General features: G+C 38.6%; 10 protein-coding genes across 10 annotated transcripts; 4 read left to right on the top strand and 6 right to left on the bottom strand.

Moving 5' to 3' along the window:
* Positions 1-233: 233 nt before the first annotated feature.
* B0P05DRAFT_466538 (peroxisomal membrane anchor protein conserved region-domain-containing protein) lies at positions 234-1,038 on the bottom strand (the record flags this gene model as incomplete). Its single annotated transcript, XM_051574342.1, has 2 exons — positions 234-539; positions 601-1,038. The coding sequence occupies 2 exons, from the start codon at positions 1,036-1,038 to the stop codon at positions 234-236; spliced, it is 744 nt and encodes a 247-aa protein (XP_051436684.1).
* An 862-nt stretch (positions 1,039-1,900) lies between these two features.
* B0P05DRAFT_535461 (P-loop containing nucleoside triphosphate hydrolase protein) lies at positions 1,901-2,827 on the bottom strand. The gene is made up of 4 exons (XM_051577438.1): positions 2,745-2,827; positions 2,682-2,699; positions 2,597-2,639; positions 1,901-2,552 (listed from the first exon to the last, which is right to left on the bottom strand). The coding sequence occupies exons 1-4, from the start codon at positions 2,796-2,798 to the stop codon at positions 2,047-2,049; spliced, it is 621 nt and encodes a 206-aa protein (XP_051436683.1). The 5' UTR covers positions 2,799-2,827; the 3' UTR covers positions 1,901-2,046.
* Positions 2,828-3,207: 380 nt separating this feature from the next.
* Positions 3,208-4,729, bottom strand: B0P05DRAFT_578448 (major facilitator superfamily domain-containing protein; the record flags this gene model as incomplete). Its single annotated transcript, XM_051581858.1, has 5 exons — positions 3,208-3,600; positions 3,737-3,906; positions 4,014-4,301; positions 4,391-4,526; positions 4,574-4,729. 5 exons carry the CDS (start codon positions 4,727-4,729, stop codon positions 3,208-3,210), a joined length of 1,143 nt encoding a protein of 380 aa, XP_051436682.1.
* On the bottom strand, positions 4,683-6,403 carry B0P05DRAFT_535451 (mitochondrial carrier domain-containing protein). Its single transcript, XM_051577437.1, has 7 exons — positions 5,987-6,403; positions 5,899-5,925; positions 5,798-5,853; positions 5,651-5,752; positions 5,324-5,606; positions 5,153-5,278; positions 4,683-5,126 (listed from the first exon to the last, which is right to left on the bottom strand). The coding sequence occupies exons 1-7, from the start codon at positions 5,988-5,990 to the stop codon at positions 4,867-4,869; spliced, it is 858 nt and encodes a 285-aa protein (XP_051436681.1). The 5' UTR covers positions 5,991-6,403; the 3' UTR covers positions 4,683-4,866.
* A 1,081-nt stretch (positions 6,404-7,484) lies between these two features.
* Positions 7,485-11,155, top strand: B0P05DRAFT_585694 (uncharacterized protein; the record flags this gene model as incomplete). The annotated part of the gene is made up of 7 exons (XM_051582465.1): positions 7,485-7,525; positions 7,575-7,706; positions 7,756-8,023; positions 8,067-8,354; positions 8,406-8,555; positions 8,606-8,903; positions 8,961-11,155. The coding sequence occupies 7 exons, from the start codon at positions 7,485-7,487 to the stop codon at positions 11,153-11,155; spliced, it is 3,372 nt and encodes a 1,123-aa protein (XP_051436680.1).
* A 20-nt stretch (positions 11,156-11,175) lies between these two features.
* Positions 11,176-13,596, bottom strand: B0P05DRAFT_37460 (DDHD domain-containing protein). Its single transcript, XM_051573669.1, has 6 exons — positions 13,345-13,596; positions 13,200-13,300; positions 13,135-13,146; positions 13,030-13,063; positions 12,415-12,966; positions 11,176-12,369 (listed from the first exon to the last, which is right to left on the bottom strand). Coding segments are annotated over exons 2-6 (1,773 nt in total). The 5' UTR covers positions 13,202-13,300; positions 13,345-13,596; the 3' UTR covers positions 11,176-11,196.
* Positions 13,597-14,805: 1,209 nt separating this feature from the next.
* Positions 14,806-17,007, top strand: B0P05DRAFT_37324 (uncharacterized protein). The gene is made up of 3 exons (XM_051573666.1): positions 14,806-15,266; positions 15,331-16,373; positions 16,423-17,007. The coding sequence occupies exons 1-3, from the start codon at positions 14,855-14,857 to the stop codon at positions 16,639-16,641; spliced, it is 1,674 nt and encodes a 557-aa protein (XP_051436678.1). The 5' UTR covers positions 14,806-14,854; the 3' UTR covers positions 16,642-17,007.
* On the bottom strand, positions 16,651-17,642 carry B0P05DRAFT_585691 (F/Y rich C-terminus-domain-containing protein; the record flags this gene model as incomplete). Its single annotated transcript, XM_051582464.1, has 3 exons — positions 16,651-17,422; positions 17,466-17,536; positions 17,577-17,642. 3 exons carry the CDS (start codon positions 17,640-17,642, stop codon positions 16,651-16,653), a joined length of 909 nt encoding a protein of 302 aa, XP_051436677.1.
* Positions 17,643-17,752: 110 nt separating this feature from the next.
* Positions 17,753-19,426, top strand: B0P05DRAFT_535430 (uncharacterized protein). The gene has a single exon (XM_051577436.1). It carries the CDS (start codon positions 17,790-17,792, stop codon positions 19,350-19,352), a length of 1,563 nt encoding a protein of 520 aa, XP_051436676.1. The 5' UTR covers positions 17,753-17,789; the 3' UTR covers positions 19,353-19,426.
* An 84-nt stretch (positions 19,427-19,510) lies between these two features.
* On the top strand, positions 19,511-21,497 carry B0P05DRAFT_535427 (uncharacterized protein). The gene has a single exon (XM_051577435.1). The coding sequence runs from the start codon at positions 19,853-19,855 to the stop codon at positions 21,317-21,319; it is 1,467 nt and encodes a 488-aa protein (XP_051436675.1). The 5' UTR covers positions 19,511-19,852; the 3' UTR covers positions 21,320-21,497.
* The last annotated feature ends 5 nt before the right edge of the window (positions 21,498-21,502 follow it).

Raw genomic sequence — 21,502 nt, 5'->3', positions numbered from 1 at the left:
CGCTCTTAAAGCTTGTAATGACATCACGGAAATCACCATAAGTTGTATTTTTTGTGGTGAGACGTTTACGAGCATCTGATAATAATCTGTCGAGTTTGTCTTGTAATTCAGCTTGATGCTTTACAAGGGCTTCTGACACTGTCTTTTCTTCACCTTGATCAATTAGAGCATCCAAGTCATCATTCTCTGTATTAAAGCTTTCAAGGGATTTGACCAATTTGTCTGCCATTTCTTTACGTTGATTGTAACGTGTACGCTGATATTCTGCAATGCGATTGAAAACAGGCAAAATAAAGCGCTATCAAACCATGCTTAGAACATATTGGACATCCCCCTTTTACACTTACTCTCAAGAGGCCAATGACACCTGCTGTCAATCCAACTGCACCCATACCTAATACAACAGCCATTGCAAAGACCTTTTCTGCAGGAACAGGGGGAGGAGGAGGTTGAGGATAATAAACGATTTGTGGTGGTACATAGTTGACATTTCTAGCAGGCACAATAGGTGCTAATGTATTTTGTTGATGTGTAGATGTCTTGTAGAAAAAAAAAAAAGAAGACAATCAGAAAATGAGTTTGGTTTACATTATGACTTACATTATTTGAAGTTGAGACCGTACCGTTGCCTGCTCTCTTGAATGCCTCGTCTATTTCAGCCTGATTCAAGCCTTTCTTTTGCAAAAATGAAATCTTCTTTTCCTTGTCTGCTGAACGTACATTAGGTGAAGAAAGGAAAGAAACAGCTGGCTTAATTAAATCCTCACGAAGAACAGCATTATTGCTATTAGTTGTAGGTGAAGGGGTATTGGCTGAAGCTGCGGGGACAGAAGGAGTAGTGCTAGCAGGTGTAGAAGGAACTGGGTTACTATTAGCAGGTGTAGAAGGAGCAGGTGTATTATTAGTAGAAGCTGTAGGAACAGAAGGAGTAGTGTTAGCAGGTGTAGAAGGAGCTGGTGTACTATTAGCAGAAGCTGTTTCTTGCTTATTGGGTACTTTATTCAGGGTTTGTACTGAAGAAGAAGAAGAGTCTGACATAGTGGATTAGACAAAAGAAAGAAAAAAGAGTTTCTATTCATGTTTTCACATGCTTACTAAACCATAATTGTGCGAGAAAAATCAAAGATAGATTGTGGAGTTTTAAGTCTGTATTCTCTTGACTGCCTTTATGCCTAGATAGAAGTGGTAGTACACTGCAAAAAATAAACTTGATCCTTCTCTTTTGCATAAAAAAGGGGAAGGTTTACGACAGTAATTCTACAGGCTTGATTCTCCTTTTCAATGAATCAATTTAGTCCACGAAAGAGACCTTAGGCAGTTGTTTTCAGCATTTCGACGAGTGAGTCTTAATATGTATTTGCAGTCTGAATCAAGAGGATGCCACCTTGAAGAAAAACGTAGTAAATCGCACAAAGTTACCTAATTATCTTTTGTTTCGAGCTATTTTGAGCCCCACCTCTTGTCAGCATTAAATTCACTAATAGTTTGCTAAATTTGAGAAACAAGGAAACATCATGTCTATGGTATTAGGTTTTTCATTTGAACGCTGTGTCATCAGTATATGCTAGCAAAAATAGGAGTCCATGCCTCCCATAAAAAATTCTGCTCTGTTATTGTTCACTGTCTTTTGCTACACTTGTTAAGTCTGAGTATGTTCTTGCCAATTTTGCTGGTTTTTTCTCTTAGCTTCTGTCTTGATAATGGAGCCAATATTTTGTGTCACTGACGGATTAGTCTGTTCTTGCATAGACAGTGCGTTTAAACATGACATTTCCTCCAAAAGTCATTAGTAGATTGACAATAAAGAATCTTAAGTATGAATATAATTATTTTCCAGTTCCTTCGGGAGCTCTGTTTATATCAAAAGTTCACCTAAACTCATTCTTTTTACTGTCCAAACTAAAAGTGTAAAAAAGAAACGACAATTTTCTAACGATTGTCATTTTGGTTTATTTACAATTAAATAGATATTAAAATAAGATTAAGAGATTAGATAATAAGATGGTATTATATAATAGTAAAAATAGTATAGTATACACATAGGCATCAGCAACAGCCAGTCTTCCTGTAATTAGTATCACTAGTCAATGAAAAAGAATTGCTTTCATTCAAGTCGAGTTCCATCTGAGGTATCTTGACCATTTTTGCTATCTGAGTAAAAGCTTTCTCGACATTATCTCCATTTTTTGCACTTGCTTCAAAACAAGGAATTTGCATCTTTTCACTTGAATGGATTTCTGCCCATGCTCTTGCTTGTCTTCTGGATACAACTCGATCGTCAATGTCTATCTTGTTTCCAATCATAATCAACGGGAAATTGCGTGCTTCTTCTGCAGGTAATGAAGACTGCTTTAAGAAATCTTCTCTCCAACGTTCTAAATGTTGAAATGAGAGGAAATTATTGACATCGTAAACCAAAACGCATGCATCTGCACCACGGTAATAAGCTACACCTAGGGATTGAAATCGTTCTTGGCCTGCTGTATCCCATATCTGCATCATAACTTTCTTCCCATCGTCTGTTTGAACCTCTTTTGTGATAAAATCAGCTCCTAAAAAAATATGTTATGATGGGGCTAGACATATTTCTTATTACCAATAGTTGCTTTATAGGCATTTGTGAATCGTTTATGTATATACTAAACAAGTGTTAATTTAACAAATAAAGTTCGTATGCTTACTTGGTTTCGAAGACTTGTCTAACAATATATAAATAACTAATAACTTTATATTTCTTATTTTACCTTGCCTACACCACCGTCACCGATTAGAACAACTTTAAGTATGTCTTTATGCATAAAAAGAAACAGAAAATTATTTTAGTTTATTGTTGTATTTTACAGAAAGAAAAAAAAAAGAAGAGAAATTGCTCTCTCTCTCTCTAAAGACCGACAAACGGCAACTTAAAAAAGAAAGTCATATGCGTTGTGCTTCAATGATGAAAAATGATGATCATATAGAAACAGAGACTGAATGAAGGGTTGCATTTTCTGTATCTTTGGTAGCAATCACATTTCGTTTCTTTCTGCAGATCAATGTACGGCCATCGCCAATAAAAAAATAGGCTAAAGGAATAAAGCAGAAAAAGAGGCCACTCAGTGTTGTACATAACCAAAAGAATCCAATACTAGCATACAGATAGCCAGCGACAAGAGGACCTAAACACATTCCTAAAACAAATGAATATATCGCAAATGAATATAGACTCTAGTTACCAACACCGTAAGCAGCATTGAACAAAGAATAACTTCGTGCTAATCCATCGGATGACCCTGAGTCACCATTTTCCTTATTGACCACCAATGCAATTTCTGGAAAAACCGGCGCTTGGCATCCTGCAATGGTGATACCGCCCATAATTAAAATAGGGACCAAAAGCCAAAAAGATCCTCGTTCTTGACTTGGAAATCCGATCATAAGGCAAGATGGTGTGGCCAGAAACAAGGAAACTAACGCAATAATCTTGGTGCCAAATTGATCGCATAACCATCCACACACCATGCTTGCAATAATAGAAGGAATCATGTAGGCCAATACAATCAAGCTACAGCCTGCCGCATTAAATCCCCATTCTTGAGCTAATCGCATGGATAGTGTAGGCTATGCTCTGTTAGACAATCATTGTAGTGCTTGGTATACTAATTACCTCGAAGGCGCTCATCACAGTAGCCACAATAGCTGTCAAGGCAAGTGAAACAATGAGACGAGGCTGCTTTAATAGTTGAGTCCATGTGACACCGGTCTTTGTGTCTAATGCGTCTTTTTCTTGCTTTTCTGTTGAATCGCCAAACCAATCTGGAGGTGAACTAGATCGTTCAATAATCACAAGGCGCATTAGAAAGTCAATAGCGCTCAAGATCATAGAGGCAATAAACGGTGCCTGATGTCCAAGCTCACTGTACAACACTAATAAAATACGTCATTTAAACACAACTTCAAAAGCTGTTTGCTTACATCCTTGGTTTAATATAGTTAGTACCACGAACAAACAAACAAACAAACAAAACGTTTACCTCCTGCTGGTAATCCAATCATCATGCCTAAAGGATAAAACCCGACTAGCTTACCCATCTGTGCGCCTAATTGCTCGTTTGGCCAATTATCTGCTATTAAACATAAACACATTGTCCATACGCACGCATTAGAGACGCCCTGTAAGAACCGAGCAATCAAAAGCATGGGATAAGTCGTACTCAACATGAACAGCACATTAGCTGCCATTGACGCACTTGTGCCTAACAGCATGGGTAATCTTCGTTGTTTAATACGATCACCTAACCAGCCAAAGATAGGTGAACCCACTTGATAAAAAGATAAAATTAGATGCAACTACAAACTACAGTGTGTTACTTGCGTAATAGTCCAACAGCATATAAAGCAACCAAGATACCAGTATCTCGTGAAGTCATTTCAACATTGTTAGTGATAGCTGTCGATTGAGCATGATCAGTGCCTTCTTTATCTAAATTTCTTATACGTGCAACAATAAAAGGTGACAACGGAAACAATATAGAATGAACAAATGTCTACAAATACATTGTTAGTATGATTTTCCATTAAAATTTTCACATACACTTGTGAACAGACCAATCGCTGCTGTCCAGAATACAAACAGATGGCTGGATCTATATTTAAACAAGAAGGGCAATTTCTTTGCTGGTATTGCTGTTATTGTAGAAGATGCCGAGTCCGATTTTATTGAAAGTATTGTATGCTCAAGTGAGTTCATGATATATATATATATAGAGAGAGAGAGAGAGGAAAGAGAGAAGAATAACGAATGTCAATTGAATTTTATACAAGTTTCAACAAAATACAAAGGGGAAAGGGAAGATTTACATACAAACAAAAGCAATGCGTATTATATTATACAGAATTAAGTAGATCCATGGTAATTTCATAAACATAAAAAGTGACAGCATTTACAGGAAATCCTCTTAAAAGTGTTGGCCAAAGACCTCTAAAAAAGACACGCACACCTTCTGTTCTATATGACCGCACAACACAGTCTTTGATGGAAGTATAAGGGCGATCCACCAAAAGTCTAGTATGTTCACCTTGCGTTTGATGTTGCATTTGAAGACGTGACTTGACAACATCGATAGGATAAATTGATGCCCACGAAACTGTTCCTGCCACACCTCCTGCCAACAGGAGTTTCCATGCATCCCCGAGTTATTCACATCCAATGCCCGTTTCATGCCCTCATAGGCCCAAAAATAAATACCGTAGCTTGGTGCATCACGAATCATAGTAATAATTCCACCTTGGTAAAAGCCTGTTTTTTTGAGGGGTTATTTTTATATTACTGTTGTTGTATTACCTTTAAAACCACTCGTTACATATATTTCCTTAGTAACTTGAAGTGTTGTCTTTGGTATCTTTGTCATTTGTGCTTGGATCTTGACTAAATCAGTAGGTGTCGAGAACAAGAAGCAGGCAAATCCTGCTCCTGCTCCTGCTAAATATACTTGCCATAAAGTAGGTTCAGGTGTCTCTTGTCTATCAAAACATCGTAAAATAGAGCCATACGAAACAAACAAAAGCGCATTGAGGCCTGCTAATCCAACCACAGGTGACATTACACCTTTAAACATAGAACTCAACTATAAAAAAGAGTCAAATCAATAAGAACGCATCAACTCCTTACTCCTTCTGTTCGGATCATATTTCTTAGTGTTTGCCATGATCCCATTCGTTGTTCCGAGCCAATCAATGGATCCTTAGGTACGATAGGTGCTTGTAGTCGTGCCTATTTGTTTGTGAGATATTCTATCTTTTCTGATTGTTTGTTTACTTTTAAGACATCTAATGGACTTCCAACTATAATTCCTGCTGCACCACCAACCCAACCTATGATCCATTTTAGAAAATTCCCCCTTTTTTTAGTGTTTTTACCGGCAATAAAATCATTTAGGCTTTCGGCTTCAAGAATAGAAAAAAGTATTAGTTGCTTTTGCTGATCAAGTTGAGATCTCGTCTTTACCCATCTGATAAAACTAAGAAAAATAAAAGGGGAGAGAATTTCACAGCAATTGAAAAAACGATCAGTCATCATATACGGGTTTTTAAATCGGGCTCAAGAAGATAAGAATCTTCAGGACAATAGTCATATCCGCGATTCAAACGTACAGCTTAGCGATGAAGAAAGATTCTTAGAATCTCTAGGATAAGAAGCAAAAATATCCTTAGATGACGATAAACAAAAACGCACTCCAATTCGACAACGCTTTTGGCTATCTACTATTGATATTGTTCTTGTTGATCTTGATAGTATCAATTAAGTTATTCTACTAAAAAAAATAGTGTAACCTACATTTGGCTATTGCTATTCTTATGTATAGCTCTCTAGATATGCCTATATGAATTTGTTTTACAGCTAAAAAGATAAATAAAGCTACCAATTATGCTTTGACAACGGTGTTGTCATGGCAATCTCTAAATAGCATAATTTACCTATTTTGATTAATCATGTTGATGATAAATCTGATAAACAACAGTCGGTCTGTGCACGCTCAAAGAAAACGATGTCTCATAAAAACAATTGGCTTTGATCTTTCGACATCTCTAAGACTACTGCCCTTTGTTTTACTGCGTTCCTTTGTCAATCCAAGTATTCATCTTGTCGTTTTGGCATGAAGCTACACAGTTGCAATGTAGCTGCATTTGTTCAACTATTTGTTTCTTTTATGTTGTTCAGGTAGAACGTTGCACCAAAACTTTGCGTAGGCATTATTTACACATTTACTAGTTGGATACAGACAGGGACTATCTCTTATGCAACTACGTTATTGTTCGGAATGTCATTTGAACAAATAATCTTGCTAGCACTCTATGTGAGTACAGCGCTTGCTTGAAAAGAGTAGTGCTCTTTAGAAGAGTATCAAAGGAGACACCTAGTATTTACACACTTGACTTTCATATATCAGCGCTGCAAAATAGGTTTACAAATACTCATTTTTTGTCCTTACTAGCATTTGTATATATACAAAAAGAGAGGTTTGAGCAACCATTGTTGCAAGATCAGATCTCCTTAATTCTGTCAAGATCTAGTGTAACTATAGCTTTAAAGACCTACTCAATATCAAAGCCGTAGCTTTTCAAGCAAGAAGAGTATTGATTGAGGACTTTTCTTCTAATCGATCAAAGACAAATGAATACTGCATCTAAATGAACAATAATATTGTTTAAGCTTGACAGAGTATATATTTAAAAGAATCTCGTTTGATGCAACCTATTTTCATATGTTTAGGTAAAGAGCCATATTTTACGAAAGAAAAGTGGTGACTAGGACTTTAGAAAGATGCATTGCTGTAGTCATTCAAGTTGAACAAAGACAAGTTGTTCTTGAAAGATGTTCACTTGATATTCCCTTCAAAACGTCACATGGTGGCTTAGCTATTTTCGAGATTTTTTTTCGATCATTGTCAGAAATTTCCTGCCATCTACGAATTCTTTTTCTTCTATAATTATAAACAATAAAGATGGGTAAAAAGAAGGGAGGAAAGAGAAAGGACGATTACTGGTAAGTGAATCCAAACAATAACTACGTATACTTACTATGTCTTCTTTAGGGATGAAGCCTTTGAAGAAGATGCTGTTACCACTGGTGCTGCTGATGTTCCTAAAGAAACTGAAGAAGAATTTGCTCAAAGAGCTTCAGCTTTTAATGCTCTTGCCGACGCCAACGAAGAAGAAGATGATGGGTAACGTATTTAAACCAGTTGACGCGTTTTAATACTTACATGTTATTAGTTTGATGGCCATGGTCAACAAGGCCGCTAAGAACAAGGTCAAAAAAGGAAAGAAGGGCAAGAAGCAGCCTGTCGAAGAAGAAGAAGAAGAGGAACCTCAAGCATCTGCTGTTGTCGAAGAACAAGCTCCTGTTGAAGAAGAAGAGGAAGACGATTACGACTGGGCCAACGACAACAAAAAGAAAAACAACAAAAAAAGAATGCAAAGACAGATTCTCCTGCTGAACCTGCTGAACCTGCTGAGCCCAGTGAAGATGCTGGTGAATTCCGTATTTTAACCAAAAAAGAAAAAGAAAAGCTCAAAAAGAAAAGGCTAAGGAAGCTAAGCGTTTAGCTGCTCTCGAAAAGAAGAAGCAACAAGAAGCCGAAGACGCTGCATTAAATGAAATTCTTGGTGCTGAGAATAAGACTGAAGAAAAGGCAGAAGGTGAAGCTCCTCAAAAGTCTAAGAAGCAATTGCTCAGAGAAAAGAAGGCTAAGAAACAAGCTGCTAAAGAAACCGAGCCTGAAGCCGCTCCTGTTGTTGAGGAACCTACTCCTGCACCTGTTGCTGCTCCCAAGGGCAAGAAGGGTAAGGGTGGTAACGTTGCTGCTTTAAGAGTAAGTGAATATATATATATTATATATGCCATGTATTAACAACACTATTAGAAATTAGTTGAAGCTCAACGTGCTGCTGAAGAAGCCGAACGTAAGCGTATCGAAGAAGAACGTAGAAAGGCTGAAGAAGAAGAAAAAAGAATTGCTGAAGAAGAAGCCAGAAAGGAAGCCGCTCGTGCTGCCAAGAAGGAAAGAGAAAGAGTAAGTTTATCTCGTTCAACATAAACATAATGACTCATTTCTTATGATAGCTTAAAAAAGAACAACTTCGTAAGGAAGGTAAATTACTTACCAAGGCTCAAAAGGAAGCCAAGCGTCAAGCTGAATTGCGTCATCAACAATTACTTGCTTCTGGCAATGTTCGTATTCAAGCTTTTGAAGATGGTGATAACAAGCCCAAGAAGCCTGTTTACGGCAACAAAAAGAAGAAGCTTAGCAAGGAAGAGCAGGAAAAGAAGAAGCAAGAAGCTGAAAAGAAGCGTTTAGAAGAAGAAGAAAAGAAACGCAAGGAAGAAGAAGCCAAGAAGGCTGCTGAAGCTAAAGAAGAATGTAAGTCATCAACTTGAAAACAGAAAAAAAAAGAGTAGTGACTAAACTACATGATAGCTGAAGAAGAGGATGATTGGGAAAAGGCTGTAGAAAGCAGTGAGGAAGAAGAAAAGAAGCCTCAACAAAATGAAGAAGAACTTAACAGTGATTGGGACGCTTCTAGCGATGAAGAAGAGAAGCCTGCTGTTAAATCTGCACCTGCTGCTGAAAAGCCTACTGCTTCTACTAAGGCTCCTGCCAAGATGCAAGAATCAGAATCCGAAGAAGATTCTGAAGACGACGATTCTGAAGATTCCGAAGACGATAGCTCCGACTATGACTCTGATTCTTCTGAGGAAGAACTCAGTGCCACTCAAAAACTTGCATTGAAGAAGAAGGAAGAAGCCGCTGCTCGTCGTGAACAACGTCAAAAGGAAGCTTTGGCTAACCGTTCCAAGGACGATTTGCGTTCACCCATTTGTTGTATTCTCGGTCACGTCGATACAGGTAAAACCAAGTTGTTGGATAAGATTCGTCAAACCAATGTGCAAGAAGGTGAAGCTGGTGGTATTACCCAACAAATTGGTGCCACCTTCTTCCCTGCTGAAGCCATTGAGAAGAAGACAGCCGTCCTTGGTGATGCTCGTGTTGAAAAGCTCAAGGTACCTGGTATTTTGGTCATTGATACTCCTGGTCACGAATCTTTCACCAACTTGAGAAGCAGAGGTAGTTCCCTCTGTAACATTGCCATTTTGGTGGTTGATATCATGCACGGTCTTGAACAACAAACTATTGAATCCATTCGTTTATTGCGTGACCGTAAGACTCCTTTCATTGTCGCCCTCAACAAGATTGATCGTTTGTTCGAATGGAAGGCTATTCCTAACAACTCCTTCCAAGACTCTCTTGCCAAGCAAAAGCCTTCTGTCAGACAAGAATTCGAAAAGCGTGTTGCTGATACCATGCTTGCCTTTGCTGAACAAGGTCTTAACTCTCAACTTTACTACAAGAACAAGAACTTTGCCAAGTATGTGTCTTTGGTGCCTACCTCTGCTCACACTGGTGAAGGTATTCCTGATATGCTCAACTTGCTTATTAATTTGACACAATCTCGTATGAGTGAAAAACTCATGTACATTACTGAACTTGAATGTACTGTTCTTGAAGTCAAGGTCATTGAAGGTTTAGGTACTACTATTGATGTTGTTCTTGTAAATGGTTGGTTGCATGAAGGTGATCGTATTGTGGTCTGTGGTCTGAATGGACCTATTGTGACGCAAGTCAGAGCCTTGTTAACACCTCAACCTATGCGTGAGTTGCGTATTAAGTCTCAATATATCCATCACAAGTCTGTGAAGGCTGCTTTGGGTATCAAAATTGCTGCTCCTGACCTTGAAAAGGCAATTGCTGGTTCGCGTCTTTTGGTAGTTGGTCCTGATGATGATGAAGAAGACTTGAAGGAAGAAGTCATGTCTGACTTGACCAACTTGATGTCTTCTATTGATCGTACAGGCCATGGTGTATGGGTCCAAGCTTCTACTTTGGGTGCTCTTGAAGCCTTATTAGAATTCTTGAGAACCTCCAAGATTCCTGTCTCTGGTATCAATATCGGTCCTGTCCACAAGAAGGATGTGGTGAAAGCAAGTGTGATGTTGGACAAGGCGCGTGAATTTGCTGTCATGCTCTGTTTCGATGTCAAGATTGATAAGGAAGCCGAAGAATTGGCTGAAGAATTAGGCATGAAGGTCTTTACTGCAGATATTATTTATCACTTGTTTGATCGATTCCAAGAATACCACGCTGCTATTACTGAGCAAAAACGTAAGGATCAAGCTTCTGCTGTTGTCTTCCCTTGTGTCTTGAAGATGATCCCCCGTGCTATCTTTAACAAAAAGGACCCTATTATTATTGGTGTGGATGTGATTGAAGGTACACTTCGTCTTGGTACACCCATTTGTGTCGTCAAGACCAATGCTGAAACTCAAGCCCGTGAAGTCATCACACTTGGTAAGGTAACTTCTATCGAACAAAACCACAAGACAGTAGAGTCGGTCAAGAAGGGTGGTGCTGGTGCTGGTGTTGCCATCAAGATTGAATGTGCTTCTTATGAAACACCAAAGACATACGGTCGTCATTTTGAAGAATCTGACGAATTGTATGCCAGAGTCACTCGTGCTTCTATTGATATTTTGAAGGAATCTTTCCGTAATGATTTGTCAAAGGAAGAATGGGGTCTCGTCGTTAAACTCAAGAAGGTTTTGGGTGTTGAATAATTGTACATATAGAATAAAAAAAAACAAAGAGAGTTTTTTTATTACTTTGGAATATCAACAGAAACAATAGGTTTAGAGGGTTTAGTGGTGGTATCTTGTTTTTTCGTGTCTAAGGTTTCAATTCTACGCAACATATGCCAGATAAAATCTTTGTTTGTCCAGTAAGAGAAATGAGCTCTTAGGCCAATGAGATACTCATTTGCAATCATAGACATCACACTATCAGGCTGTAATACATAGTCTGTGCGTTGTTTACCAGGTAACTTTTCAATCTCTTTCTTTTCTTGTTCATCTTGTTCGGGTTCTTTTGTTTCTTCTTCTGAGGGAACAGTAGCATCTTGAGCTATTTCAGCACGGGTCTCACCAGGACTTGTGACAGCAGGTCCAGGTTTATGAATTTCTTTATTAAGGTCTGACCAAAGATCATGACTACCATGGTTGATTTCATGCTTTTCATGATGTTTTGGCGTCTCCTGTTGGTCTTTAGGACGATCAAATGTATCCATTTTGGCTCCATCAATACCCAAGACTTCCACTAAATGATGACGTTGTGTGTGTTGTTCAGTCATTGACTTTCTAAGTGCGGGTTTTGTATTGCTGGTCGAACAAGATGACACAGTAGAAGAAGAAGTTGAATGAGTTGGGCTAGCTGCGAGACTGCCACTGTCTTCAACAGGACTGGCGTATGTCTTGGATCTTGTTTTAATAGATGGCCTCTTATCAACAGGAGATTTGTGTGGGGGTGTATTCAGAGTGCGGTCAAGATCATCTCTGAGTGCCAATAATTGTTCTCGGGTTTGTTCACGCAAAGGATCCCAGGTGATAATGCCGTTGATGGATGTCTTGTTTGTTGAAGGGTAAGTTCCATCAGGCTGATCGTTTTCTTGATCTTCATGATCAGTGACATGACTGCCACCTCCACCTTTTGAAAAGTATTGATATAAAGACGAAAGAAAGCCTGAAGATTGGTCGTCTTGTCTTGTAAGATCTTTCTTTTGATTCTCTTGTGTGGTACTGCCAACAGCAACAGCATTGGACGTTGTGTTGTAAAGTGACTTGGCTACTTTGTCCTCTTGTTTCCAAGAAAAGAAAGAGAGAACACTTGCTGGCATAGAAGGGAATGAGAAAGAAGGACCTATAGGGACAGATCTTTCTACGAGTACAGCTGGTTTATCAATAAAATAATCACTGAACAAAGGTTCAAAGCGATATCCCTATAAAAAACATGAGCTACCATATCAGAAAGCAAACAGACTTACCAATGGATCAAAAGGATGGAATATGTTCTCAAAAGTAATATCGAAATCAGGATGGTAATACCTAGGATCTTGTCCTCTGAATGTCAAGACAGCTCCTACAGGCGATCCCAGGCCAAAAAAGAAATTTGGCTTGAAGTCCAATTTAGAAAACTTCACATTCAGTTTGTTATACATGGCAGTTTCTTCAGGTGTTGTAGGTTCTCTTTGATGTGACAGAATATCCCAAGTAATGATACCACCTAAAGAATAGCCCATAATAGCGATCTTGCCATTGAAGTTTGGGTGCTTTTCCATAAAGTTTTGATAAGACGTGTTGAACAAGCGAGTAACATTATCCACAATCACTTGGCCACGGTCTTTTGAGAAATAATACAGGACATCTGCTAAATAATCGTTTTCAACAAGGCGAATTGTGGGTATTGATTTTAAAGTGATTTTGTTGATAATAGGATCCACTTGTTCATGAATGTGTCGATGCCATTCAATGGGTATTAGTTCAATACGAACATTATGATCAGGCACTTTGGCTTGAAGTACTTGTCTTGTTGTTTCCTGTAAATTCTCGACTTTATATCTGAATTAGATAGAGACTTAATCACTTTTTTGATGACTTACTGTGCTCATAAAAGTGTCCATATTGTTCTGTTTGCTATATTATTTTCACATGTTAATATCTCTCTGACTTTGAAAGCTTATCTGTTTATATATATATATATATACCTGTCCGATTCCCTAGTCGTATATGTGTCAATAACGCTATCATTATTTTTGGTTATTTTACTTACATGAATGACGAATATTAAATGATCTACAGGTCTATCAGAATCAGGTTCAACTTCTTGTATGATAGAATTTTTGTCTGTGGCAGGTTCCTCAGATATTTCGTCTACTTGCTTATGTTAATATGATACAAAATAGGCTCAACATTACCTTCTATACTGGTTACAGATAGAGGTGGAGAGGGTACATAAGTGGCTTCAAAAAACATATTTAAGAAAAAGAAAAAAATGAAAAGAAATTTAATTTTGCTTTTTATAGTCAAAAAAATTTAATTATTATAATGATGATATCACTCATGCTAATCATTCATAATTTTTTTGGTGTAGCACAGCACATTATGTCACTCTATGCGTCAATCATACCAAGTTTTGTGTTGGGAAACGGTGATTATTCGCAAAATGGCGGATAGACATATGTCAAGGCTTGTCTATGAAACCAATGACTCCATTGTTTATCAAGATTTATAGAATCTGATAGTTGCAGAAATTAAAAAGCCACTTTAAGCTTTAGATAATCCAATGCAAAGAGAAAATATAGCCATGATAGATGAATTTCCTGGCTTTGATTTTTGTACAACACGTTAACACAGGCTCTCCCTAGATACATTCTCGACAGTTTTATGCTTATTGACTCAAATCTTGCAGCACTGTTTGTGACACATTCGATTTACCCACTTGGTCACTTTATGACCAATCAAAATTGGTAATGCGGGCAAGGAGGAATAAAACTTCCCTCTTTTAACAATAGATGTACAATGCGGCTGATAAATTTTGTCCGTTCTTTAAAAATAAACTGCTTGAACAATTGGTTGTTTCTATACACGCAACTTCAACAAAAGCCGCTAATCTCGGGAGTAAAGACCAATATTATTAGTACTTTATGGAACAAGGTTATCGAATCAGACCAAGTTTTTCGCCACCGTGGAGAGCATTGCTATTAAAGTCAAATTATATCGAGTTGGTTAAACAGTAGCTGGACTTTAAATCCAATGGCAGTTAAAATATACGCTCACTTGTTGGAAGAGGCTGTTTTTGTGGAGGGAAGCAAATTGTTATTTATCTATTCAAAATTCCCATCACTGGATGCGCTCTATGAAAAAACATCATTAATGAGAGGAAATATCCTCCAGTCCTCTTTACCTCACACTGATACAAGATACCAAAATATAGAGTTATGCTTAATTAATGGTGATACTTTTAAAAAAAATTATTGTTAGGAACCCAAACCATAAACGTTTTGTTTACTTCATCTACATGGTGGCGAAAAACTTGGCCTGATTCGATAACCTTGTTCCATAAAGTACTAATAATATTGGTCTTTACTCCCGAGATTAGCGGCTTTTGTTGAAGTTGCGTGTATAGAAACAACCAATTGTTCAAGCGTTTAAATCATCTGTTGACAAACGGCCCATTACCGCCATTTATACTTTTTTTTTTTTTTAAAAACAGGCAATTCAACTTTTCTGATAAAAAAAAAATCAGTTACGCCAAAAGAGGGATAGCGGTTTCAATAAAAGTAAATTTAAGACTTTTTTGGTACATTGATCATGCAAGAAAAATGAGGCTTACTGTCAATAAGATTGGATTCAAAAAGTCACTTTTTTTTTTCTATCACCGTATCTCTTTTCTTTTTTATTTTCTTTTCGTTTTTATTCATTCATATGCCTGATAACGAACCACCTTCTTCTGCTTCAGGCAATAGAATTGCAGCCAATTTCTTTGGATCTCCTTCTCTTTATAACCAACCGAGACAAAAGAAATTAGTTCCCACACAAGATGCTGATTGGAACAACCCTCCTCCTCCACCTTACTCACCTTCAAATGATGCAACTTATTCTTTAGCACCGAATGAACCCCCTTCTTCAGCATCTTCTATTCCTGCCAATCCCAGTGCTCCTCCTTTAGAGCCAATGGATTCACCTTACCCATCTACTCAATATCCCCTACCACAATCTTTTGGAGGTTATCATTCCCATCCTAACCAATACGGTACCATACCACAACAGCCTTATCCAAATGTAACTCATACTACGTCAGATGCCAACTGGCCTTGGTCAATTTCGCCAAGTGAAGGTAAGAAAAAAAAAAAACCTTGGCGCACAAAATAAATCTCAAGCTCATTGTGTGTTCTATCTAGGCTCTCAACCTCAATCCTCACCACCTCAACAACACTATTATTATAATACGCAACAAAAGAGACCTAAAACATGTTGTGAGCTTCTGTTAAAATATCTATTCTATTTCTTTTGTATCTGTCTTGTCATTCGATTGATTGAATTATTGTCTGGCAATGCTGTCTATTCAGGTACATGCCCTGATGGTATGATTTGGGACAAGCTCCCTGATCATATCAATTTCTCCTCAGATGGACTCAAGATTCAGGTGGTCAATGGTCATCTTTCAGCAGGTCAAATCAATCTTAAGCGAATTGATGACACAGATCGACAAGAAGGCATTGTCACAGGCACCATCAAGGCCACCGTATTGGTTTCTCCTAATAGCTTGATCAATGACCCAGGCCTGGATTGCAGAGTCGTGCATTCATCTGAAGGCACGCTGTTGGAAATCAAGATACCTCAGCACTATGATGGTCGTTCTTGTGTCAGCTTGAATGCTGATATTTACTTGCCTGACTCACTAAGTCACCTTCATATCCTTGCGACTAACGTCAAAGTCAAATTCAAGGACACCGGTGTTCTCAAGATTGATCAACTCTATGTAAGATCAAGCAATGAAGACATTGAGATGGGATCTGAATGGCAAGGACAGACAAGTACGTTGACCACCACCAACGCAAAAATCTACCTGGAGAAAACCATGACGGCCGTGCAAGATGTGACACTCGAGACAACCAACAGTAAAATCCAACTTAAGCAACCGATCAAGGCAGGTGCATCGATCCGCCTTATCACCAAAAATGATGTGATCAGCACGGAGGGTTTATTGGACGCACCTGTGCTGGAGATGACCACCACCAATGGTGCTGTCCGTGCAAACCAATTGAAAGCATCTCAGTCTAAAATCAAGACAACAAATGGTCGAGTGGTCATTGCAAATGCTAAAGTAGAAGACATGTTTCATGTTGAGACAAGCAATGATCTTATTTCAGTGGTGATGACAGAATCAGACCATTCTAAAGTGAGTCTGACGACAACGAATGGTGACATTGATGTTATCATGGTAAGCTTGTATATCTATATATGTCATCTGTATACTCATAAGACGATAGCCTGTTTATTTCCAAGGCGGTTTTGAACTGGAGTCTAGTCAAGCTAGTAAATTTATAATCGAAGATCCCCTCCATTGGGCAAAGATTGAATTCTATCAAAGAGGCCAAACTAGAGGAACACGCTACTCAAACGAATACAAAGATCTTCCAAAATTGATTGGCCATCTTACCAGCATGACTAGTCATGGTTATATTCGTGTTGTTTATGGTCCAAAATAATACAATCCTTTATTCACTTGTATCCAATTCATCTTCATCTGATAATGTGCGAGGCATGATATCATCTTTACGATGCATATTGCCCATGTGTTCTAAATGATCTCTTTTCTTTTCAGCTGCAGCCATGACTCCCTTGGCTGCCCTAGGCTCCATCTCTTCAAATGTTTGCCAGATATAATACTTGAGACGGCGTGCATTCGGTAAATCCTGAATCATTTTCGCAATGGTAGGATGTTTAAAGCCATAATAATCAGGACCACTGGCTGAATTCGAATGGTCTCGGTGCCTGATTTCATTTGAACGACGCACGACCACTGTCCAGGCACCTGTAGCCGAGTTGGCAATGATAGGTTCATCGGGCTGATCAGCTGCTACCACATGAAAGCGAGGACCATCCCCACCGTCCAGAATGGTCGAGGTGATGATGGTAAGACTATTGGGATGGATCATGCTAGGATATGTTCGCTGGACTGTGTAGCCTACAGGAAAGATGTACCGTTCATTATGAAATGTATCACGATCTGTAATGATGTTGCCTAAACTTAGGACAGTCAAGACACCAATCTGTTGTGGTAAAGTAGGATGGCCGTGCTCGTCTTTTTGAATAGGTTGAACTCTTCTAGGTTTCGTGTTGGTATGGTTGATTTTGGATCGCTTAGGGGGTGCAGAAGCAACTGTTGTCAGCTGTGGGTCCCTTCGTTTTTGCTGAGAGTCATGTTGATACACATCTTCTTCTTGTTTTATGTTTTGATATAAGCGTGCTATACTATCTAAAAGTAAACTGCATGAGTGAGTTCATGATGTGCTATTGTATCTTGACTTACTTTTTCTCAAAAGTCAAGATACGAATCTTTTTCTTTGCTCTAGCACAGTCTTTAGAAAGTAATGTATGTAACTACCACCAGTTAATTTGATGGACATGACCACAAACTAACCTCTTGAGCTTCATTTAATTTTTGTTGTATTTGCTTGTATTTTTCTTGGTGAATAGGTAAAGACATTTGGAGAAGAACAAGAAGAAGAAGAAGAAAAAAAAAAGAAAGAAAGGTGTTACCTGATAAAATAGATACCTCCTTAAACAGTACTTGTTTGTCCTACCTCTCTCTCTCTCTTTTTTTTTTTTTTCTTTATATATATATATATTTTCTATGCCTAAAAAACCAAATCCTTTTGATAGTTTGACACAAAGGCAACAGAATAAAAAGAACATTTTATTCTGTTTATTAGTGATAGGATGTATTGTTTTCTATTGGATTTATGGTCAACCTACAACTCTACCACCAAAAGAAGAAAAAGAGTCATTTGAACAGATGATGGTCGACAAGACGATTTTGCCTGTGATTCATCCCGATCCTTTTGACTATCATACACCAACCAAAGACGAAAAATATGTGACCTATTTACCTCATTCTGGGTTTCATAACCAACGTATTGAACTCGAAAACGCCTTATTGCTTGCTGCCTATCTGAACCGAACGCTTTTACTACCCTCTGTCTATTTAGGCAACCCAGCCTTTCCTTGGCTGAGGTTTGATAAGATGTATGAACGCCTCTTGCTTCAAACGAAAAATGGACTTGACTATTGCAGCCAACTTCGACAAGACGAACCATGGCCTTCTGAATGTCTGAATTATCCACGTTGGACTTCAGTTCCCTGGACATTCTTTTATGACCTGACAGAACTGAAGCAACATGTCCGTATTATCTTTAGAGACGATCTCAGCCTGGAATGGATCCAAGCCAATCTAGATGTCAAACAAGACGACATCTATCTCTTCAAGGACTATTCACCATTTGATTATCGTATCTATGATTTACCTGAATCCAGAACACCCTTAACGCGTTTTGTGAACCGTATTGAACTAGATACATTAGAAGCCATTCAGGAAAAAGTGCTCTTTTTTGGCTCTGTGTTTGGTTCGTATCGTGTATTGGCACAGACACCCGAGCATAGAGAATGGCTCAAGCTGATTCGAAAGACCATGATCTTCTCCAACCCCACATTGATGACAGCAGCCTCACGCATTGTGGAGAAACTAGGCGGAGTTGGTTCATTTGTAGGTATCCATATTCGTGTAGGGGATGGTCTATTTAAGGTCCGTGCGTCGATTCAGATTGATGACATATTTCACCGACTTGTCGATGATTATACAGATCTGACAGAATCGGAGCTTGAATCTTATTATGATAGTCAGCATGATCAAGATCGCAAGGAGAATAATGAATATGAGATCAGGCAGCTCCGTGAAGATTCCCAGCACCTCACGGGTGGATTTGATAAGCCGATCCGTGTACAACACCCAGAGAATATCCAGAAGTCCATGGGTCCTGCTTCTAGTGAATTGTCCGTTCTGTGTACACCAGGTGATGGCAGAAACGATCGATTTGCAAAGACGACTGTGTTTATAGCCACAGATTGTCCTCATCCTCGCACACATCCATTGTTACGCAAGATATTCTCGACATTTCCTTGTGCGTTTGTGTTATCCGACTTTAAGGATGATCTGACTGAATTAGATAAGATTGAGGTCATTCAAGACAAGGTCAAGTTAGAGTCTTATTTGATTCCTATGGTCGATGCCATGATTGCTGCACAAGGACATGTATTTTATGGCACAAATGCCAGTACATTCTCCACTTATATCCAGAGACAATTACACCCAGTCTATACCAATCAGCCTATTGAACTGCAGGGTGCACCTAATCCATGATCGATATACATATAAATATATTACTAAATTTGATTTTCGCTGAGTCAAATAACAAGAAAAAAAAAAAAAAAAAAAAGATCGATCGGGGCTTATTATATAATAAGCCTTTCTTTTTGTTCGGATCATTCTCTCTCTTTTTTTTCTTCTGTTTATATATCTTTTTTTTTTTCTTTTTTCTATGGTGATAACCATATTATTCAAGTGTCAATTTCTATCTTTTCTTCTCTTTTTCTCTTGATCTTTTTTCAATAGACCTTACAGTGCAAAGCATACGATATAAAAAGCGATCCTACGACCAGGTCGATTCTTTACCTGTAGGACAACAACATAAAAAGCAAAAGCAACAGGTTGTTTTTTCACCTTCTGTGGTTATTGATGCATTCACCAAATGTCCTTCATGTCATGGCAAATTAAATAAGCCATCCACTTTACCTTGTGGCTATACTGCTTGTCATGCTTGTGTCAGTCAACAACGCTGTGTTTCGCCTACTTGTGATCGTATGCATACCACAGCCATTCAACCCAATGTCACTGTACAGGCATTACAAGCGATTGTTGCAGGTGGAGCTGAGTCACTCGATAGCTTACGACACAGCTTCAACTTGCCTACTGAATGCCCTATCTGTTGCACTCGTTTCAGCAACCCCACTACCACACCTTGTGGACACACTTTCTGTAAAAACTGCCTTGTCCGTTCACTCGATCACCAACGCTCTTGTCCCTTTTGTCGCGATAATCTCGAATTCTGCCCACCTCCTACCAAGTTGTTATGCGATATTTTATCACAACTGTATGTCGAAGAAACACAAGAAGAAGACGAAGATGCACTTGCTCTGCTTGACCAACACAACCGCGTTCCTCTCTTGATTGGCAGCATGGCAGTCCCTCATGTCAAATGTGCTATCCATATTTTTGAGCCCCGTTATCGACTGATGCTGAGACGCATCATGCAATCCAATCGACGTCGTTTCGCTATGTGTCTTGCACGCAGAAACCGTTCTGAAGGACAGACTCCTTTTTACGAATTTGGTACTATCCTTGAAATGACGCATGTTCAAACCTTACCTGATGGTCGATCTATTGTGGAAGCAGTAGGCTCGCACCGCTTTAGGGTAGCTGACTTTGAACTTGTGGATGGGTATCATATGGCCACGATTGAAAGAATAGATGATATTGATCGAGAACAAGAAAACATGCTTGAACAACAACAAATCTTAAGAGCAAGTGCTTCAAGAGCTCGTCAACAACAACAACTTCAACCCAAGCCAGTCACTCCTCCTCCTCCTCGTCCTTCTATGGCTCGTCCTCCTGTCAGTATGGCTGTTCGTCCTATTCCCGGTAGTATGCGTGCACCCATTGGTCGTCCTATGCCTGGTCAACCTCGTCCTCAAGCACCTACTATGATGCCACAAGGGCCTCGTCAATCTTGGGCTCAACGAGCACATCCTCAAACTCAAACACCTGTGAATCGTGCTCCTTGGTTAGCTATGCATGTTCGAGGTCTGTCTGCTCAAAGGGCTAAACCAGAACAACAACAACAACAACAACAACAACAAAAGCAACCTAATGTACCTATAATTCCTGAAAAGGCAGTCAAGAATCGTCAAGAACAATCTACTGAAGATATCTTGAATGAATTAGCCACTTTTGTTGAAAAACTCTTGCGCCACAAGAATGCGAATCCTGGTGATAGTATGGCGACATGGCTTGGTGCTCTAGGTGATCCCCCTACATTACGTGGTCCACAACGTGATCGAGTGATTTTTACTTGGTGGATTGTAAATATGATGCCCTTGGGTGAAGATGAAAAATATCCCCTATTAGCTATGCGTACTGTGCGTGAACGCACTTTGCTTATTATATCTTGGGTGGATCGATTTGAAGATCAATGGTCTTTATTCCTAAACAATCCTATTCAACATACTTCATCTCATCCTAATCCACCTGTTTCTTGTTGTATTTCTTAATTTCCTTCTCATTCCTTTGATATCTATTTTATTTATTCTATCTATCTTTATGCTTTTTATTATTATTCTTTCTTTCTCTCTCTTTTTTATATATATTTTTTCTATCTATGCACTCCTTTATCACTTTAAGAAAAAGTATAATTATATGCTTAAGAATAATAATAAACGTAAAAAAAAAAAAAA

This window comes from Gilbertella persicaria, assembly GCF_025201335.1.
Source record: "Gilbertella persicaria strain CBS 190.32 chromosome Unknown B0P05scaffold_12, whole genome shotgun sequence".
Taxonomy (NCBI): Eukaryota; Fungi; Mucoromycota; class Mucoromycetes; order Mucorales; family Choanephoraceae; genus Gilbertella; species Gilbertella persicaria.
The sequence above is the reverse complement of the archived record's forward strand: the minus strand, read 5'-3'. Positions and strand labels throughout refer to the sequence as shown.